The following is a 5,611-nucleotide window of genomic DNA, read 5'->3' as shown; positions in this document are numbered from 1 at the left end:
GCCTTTGTGGTTGCTGCGTGTCACCGCAAGTCTGGGACCGCTATGGCATGCATCACCGTGCAGTCTGTGCAGACTGGCCTTTGCGCGCGCGACTGAGTGCACGCGCCTCCCAAGCAGGAGTGGCCGCGAGTGGGTGTGGCTTCTCCGAGGTGGGTGGGGCCTGACTCACGGTAGGAGGGCAAGTTAGCTGCCAGCTGTGGTCGGTCAAGAGCCCGCCACTCTAGGCGCGATGCTGTTCTGGACTGCGTTCAGCATGGCTTTGAGTCTGCGGTTGGCATTGGCGCGGAGCAGCATAGAGCGCGGTAAGTGTGGTGAAACCCGTATTCCAATTCCTCATAGCAGATCCGCTGCTGCCCACGCGGGTCATGAACTGTCCAGGTGCAGCCGCCGAACGAGTAGGTGGGAAGGCCGGGGGAGCGAGTGGGGCACACACCAGCACCTCAGCCACCTGCGGTGGGCGCTCCGAGGCATTCTTGGTGACTCAACTGAGTTAGAGCTGGACTTGGAGCGCCTGAGGCTACGGTCTCCCCTCCCCGATCCCGCCCCCTCCCCCCCCCCGTCCCGTCCCACCCCCCACCTCAGACATGGATTGTGGAGAACGATGTTTAAGAGGTCTCCCTGACTCAGTTTCCTTACCTCTGAAAGGTCCCTCAGTAGAAAGGAGGTAAGAATATTGGAATGGCCACACCATGAAGGGGAAACCCCAAAGCCAGGACTAAATCCAGGCACTTGAGAGCTGTTGCGTATTTGAGTCTTAGTGATGGAAGGTCTCATCAGTACCTCAGCCGGCTGGGCAGGAAGAAAAGAGGATAAAAGGGGAGGCTCGCTAGACAAGGGTTGGGTCCTCAGGCTGCTGCGGGTGGGTATATCCTGCTTTCTTGGTACAGATGAAGCAGTGGATGGGGGCCAGGGGAGGGGAGGGGTGATGTCATCTGTAACCAGTCAGGACTCCAGTCTGGCCCTCTTATGGGCAGGAAGGGCTGTTCAGTGTGTGGTCTTCCCCATCTCTTCACTCTTGTTCTCCCATCCTCTCCTGTTGTCCCATGGGCTCAGAGTCCATTGCTTCACCTGGAAGATGAATTACCTCGCTTAACTTCATCCTGGAGGTGGCCCTTCTAAAAATCAAGTATCAGTGGCTCAGGCCCCTCCTGAATACAGAATGTTCTACCTGCATGCAGTGTCTATTGAGGGCAAGGGTCAGCATTTACCTACAGAAGGAACACGGGGACAGCCCAGGATGCCCTGGGTACATGGACATTGTACAGTTGGGAACCAGAGGAGAGTGTGAGCTTTTTGTTGGCTTTTATAGCCCCATTCTGAAGATTCTCTACCTGTATCTTTGGGCAAAGGCAAGCATGTGCTTAAAGAAAGTTCAGACCTTTGGGGGTGGTTCTGCCCTGGGCAAGGGGGTGTCTGGCAGGGCTACCTTGGCTGAACCCCTTGTCTTTCCCTCTAGGTTCCACAGCATCAGACCCCCAGGGGGACCTGTTGTTCCTGTTGGACAGCTCAGCCAGCGTGTCACATTATGAGTTCTCAAGAGTTCGGGAATTTGTGGGGCAGCTGGTGGCTACGATGCCTTTCGGACCTGGGGCTTTGCGTGCTAGTCTGGTGCACGTGGGCAGCCAGCCTCACACAGAGTTTACTTTCGACCAGTACAGTTCAGGCCAGGCTATACAGGATGCCATCCGTGTTGCACCCCAACGTATGGGTGATACCAACACAGGCCTGGCACTGGCTTATGCCAAAGAACAATTGTTTGCTGAGGAAGCAGGTGCCCGGCAAGGGGTTCCCAAGGTGCTGGTGTGGGTGACAGATGGTGGCTCCAGCGACCCCGTGGGCCCCCCTATGCAGGAGCTCAAGGACCTGGGTGTCACCATCTTCATTGTCAGCACTGGCCGAGGCAACCTGTTGGAGCTGTTGGCAGCTGCCTCGGCTCCTGCCGAGAAGCACCTACACTTTGTGGATGTGGATGATCTTCCTATCATTGCCCGGGAGCTGCGGGGCTCCATAACTGGTAGGTGGGAAGAGGCAGGTCCTGTGAATCCCTAGCTGACAGCTTGCTGCAGGGAGAGGATCTGTGTGGAGACCAGGGAGAACCCATGAGTATGTGACAGTGGCCCACATATTCTCTGCATCCTTCTGGATGCTTACATGTACCTTGACACCTGAATTATAGAGAGAATGTGGCAGATCTGAGTAACCACTTCAAGATGGGACTCCCAGACCAGGGAACTCCCAAGGCTAATGAACTGAGGGCTACTTTGAGTGGGGTGCATGTGGAGGGGCCAAGTACAGCGGATAAAGGAGGTCCAGGGCTCCCCCAGGTGTATGCCTATGGCATCATGTGCCTTTGTGTATATCCAGGGACCAAATGGCTTGTCAGTCCCATAATTCCCAGAGAAGTGACCAAACAGGTCAGGGAATGTCTCCTACAAAGCTTGGGCCCTACCTATTCCATGCTAGGGAACCACAGTCAGGGAGGGGTTTGAGGTGGTTTTCAATCGTGTCTATTGTGGGGTCTGCTGGGGAAGCCAGAACAAGGAAGATCCGCTGTAGGACCTAAGCACCTGCTTTCTCCTGGGCCTCCTATCGTCAGTCACCCAAGGAGAAGGAAGGGGCTGGAGACTAAGAGCCTGGTGTTTGGCTTAGCCTGTGGAGGGCACTGAAGAATGCTATCACTTCAGGGTAGCATTCTTACCAAGTCTCTTACTGCAGGTTAATCATCTACACTAAAGAGGAAGGTGTGGGTCTATGGGTTGGAAAGGGGTGAAAGGTCTGCCTCAAGAGATCTTCTAAGGACATCTCCTGGTATACCCTGGGCCAATAGGCCCAGATGAACCTGGAGGGGGCAGAAGGAGAAGAGAGTATCACCAGGGATAAACATTAGGGTGAAGACGTCTGTAACTAAGGCCAGAATCTGAGTGGGAGGCTGGGCAGGAAAATGAGTGCCCAGCTGACCGAACTTAGCACCCAGCATCAGCAAGAAAGTCAAGATCTGGATGGCCTACCAAGACTCAGCTGCAAGCTGATCAGATGGCTGCTGATCATGTGTTGGTTGTCTCTGCACAGGAGCCCATTCTGGAGTCCCCCTCCCACTCTCGGAGAGGAAGGTCCTACTCTCTCCTCACTCTTAGGTCCAGCAGGTCCAGCTGCTTTTGGGTTCTGTCACATTTTTACTGCTCCAGGGGCCATTAACATGTAGTCTCCCATCTTCTGGCTACAGCTTCTGGTCTGTTTCCCTCCTCCAAAACTGTTCAGAATATGTCTGTCTCACGACAAATTTCATGTTGGCCATACAGTCTTGGTGGACTGGACTTCTGTTCTTAGATAATATTGTGAGTGTTGCCACCTTTGCGGTACCTTCATCCAGGTTGTTTGTCTGGGTGAGGAGAAGCCACTATATCTTATAGGTCTGGGTTTGTGGTGAAGTAGGCAGGGAAATCTATGATGGGGCCCAGAGTTGGGGGCTATACTCCTCTCTGTCCTTCTATCAGCCCAGTCAGAGTTTCCCAGTCATTAGCATCTACTGGTGGTGTATACCTACCTGGCTCCTGCCTCTCCTTGGCAGAAGGCCTCACCTGTTTTATTGGGGGCTCCAATCTTCGGGTCCTCTCCAAATCAGTGAGAGCCCCATTTGGTGACACGGCCACTTCTGCTCCCTGACTCCAGCACTAAACCACCCTTAGATGCGATGCAGCCACAACAGCTTCATGCCTCGGAGGTTCTGTCCAATGGCTTCCGCCTGTCCTGGCCGCCCCTGCTGACAGCGGACTCTGGTTACTACGTGCTGGAGTTGGTACCCAGTGGCAAATTGGCAACCACAAGACGCCAACAGCTGCCCGGGAATGCTACCAGCTGGACCTGGACAGATCTCGACCCGGACACAGATTATGAAGTATCACTGCTGCCTGAGTCCAACGTGCACCTCCTGAGGCCGCAGCACGTGCGAGTACGCACACTGCAAGGTGAGGCAGGGGCATCTCATGGGAGGGCAGGGTGGCATGAGAAGGCCACTCCTCCATGCAACTATCCTCTTCTTTCGCAGAGGAGGCCGGGCCAGAACGCATCATCATCTCGCATGCTAGGCCGCGCAGCCTCCGCGTAAGTTGGGCCCCCGCGCTTGGCCCGGACTCCACTCTCGGCTACCATGTACAGCTCGGAACTCTGCAGGGCGGCTCCCTAGAGCGCGTGGAGGTGCCAGCAGGCCAGAACAGCACTACTATCCAGGGCCTGACGCCCTGCACCACTTACCTGGTGACTGTGACTGCCGCCTTCCGCTCTGGCCGCCAGAGGGCGCTGTCGGCTAAGGCCTGTACGGCCTCTGGCGAGCGGACCCGTGTTCCGCAGTCCATGCGGCCGGAGGCTGGACCGCGGGAGCCCTGAACTGCTTGCCTCGTTCACCCCAGGGGCCCTCTTCCCTAGCCCAGAGAGAGAGGCACTGCTGCTCGTGGTTTTTCTTGTGGATGGAGTGGGGTGGGGAGATGGGATGCCGGTCCTGCCTTTGACCAGCGTAATTCCTTTCACACTGGTCATCGCCGCCCTTGCCCAACTTCCGGGAAACCAGTGGCAACCCTGGTAGCCTCACGCGCAATGGCAATCCTCTCCGGTTGCCAGTGGAATTGAGCACACGGTGGTCCTTGGGCAACTTTTGGCGAGGGGATGGACAGTGTCTGAGGTCAGGTTGAGGATATAAGACCCAGGACAAGCCTTCAGGAGAGGAGGCCACAGAGTTTCCAACCTGTGCCAAAGGCTGGGCCCTCTGGTGGCAGGGACTACACATGGCTTGGCGTTCAGTACCATCCAGGTCCTGCCTGGGCCTAGAAAGTGGGTAGGAGAAAGGGAAGAGAGACTAGTGTAGACAGGATTCCCGAAAACTTCCTCAGGGAAAGGAAAGATAGGGAGGGTATGCTGGGAGGCTGATGATGTTGCCAATTGGTTTTCATCAAGATGTCCTGCCAGCCTGGAGGCCAGGATCTGTCAGGGTCATTGACTCTGCCTTCCTGCCCAGGACCTGCACTGGGCCCTTGATCAGTGCCAAGGATGCAGAGTCTTTTCACAGGAATGGGACGAGACCTTGGCATTTAGGGCCTCGGGGATAGGAGAGCCCCACTATGACAGATTCTAAGGGAGCCTCCTGCTTTAGTGTAGGGAGCAAGGTGTCATGCAGGTGGGCTACCTCCTGCCATCACCATTACCCTGGGGCATCTGATAGATACCTAAGGGTGGTCAGGAACAGGTTTCCTCTCAAGTCCCTATGTAGGCCTCTCCTCTCCTCTCAGAATCACTTGCCTTAACCCAAGCTTACTTCATCTCTCTTCCCCACTAATGACCCAGACTCTAACAACAATACAGTAAGACAGACATAAACTGTGCCTGCAGTCTCATTAAAATGCTTTATTTTTCGTCAAAACTCTCCCCAGCTATGTACTTGTGTGGGCATCATGAAAGGTTGGATGTACAGGGTTTGTTATGTCTGGGGAGGAGGGGAAGCAGGTCTGCAGCATCTGTACATTGATCATTCAGGCTTCTGTCCCTCCATGTTCCCTGCCAGCTTCATACCAGGGCCTCACTTCTGCAGCCCGCGATCCAGTGTTTGCAGTAGGTCAAGTTG

At 55.3% G+C, this 5,611-nt stretch overlaps 1 protein-coding gene across 2 annotated transcripts; it reads left to right on the top strand.

Annotated features, from left to right (window-relative positions):
* Positions 1 to 206: 206 nt before the first annotated feature.
* Vwa1 (von Willebrand factor A domain containing 1) lies at positions 207 to 5,410 on the top strand. 2 transcript variants are annotated; one of them, XM_021160647.1, is made up of 4 exons: positions 207 to 302; positions 1,457 to 2,014; positions 3,687 to 3,965; positions 4,046 to 5,410. In XM_021160647.1, exons 1-4 carry the CDS (start codon positions 230 to 232, stop codon positions 4,381 to 4,383), a joined length of 1,248 nt encoding a protein of 415 aa, XP_021016306.1. In that variant the 5' UTR covers positions 207 to 229; the 3' UTR covers positions 4,384 to 5,410. The 2 variants fall into 2 exon arrangements, with proteins under 2 accessions (XP_021016306.1, XP_021016307.1); XM_021160648.2 differs by lacking the exons at positions 3,687 to 3,965; positions 4,046 to 5,410 and having other exon boundaries at positions 210 to 302; positions 1,852 to 1,973.
* Positions 5,411 to 5,611: the final 201 nt, after the last annotated feature.

This window comes from Mus caroli, chromosome 4 (assembly GCF_900094665.2).
Source record: "Mus caroli chromosome 4, CAROLI_EIJ_v1.1, whole genome shotgun sequence".
NCBI lineage: Eukaryota > Metazoa > Chordata > Mammalia > Rodentia > Muridae > Mus > Mus caroli.
Note: the sequence above shows the minus strand (reverse complement) of the source record. Positions and strands in the feature narration are given on the sequence as shown.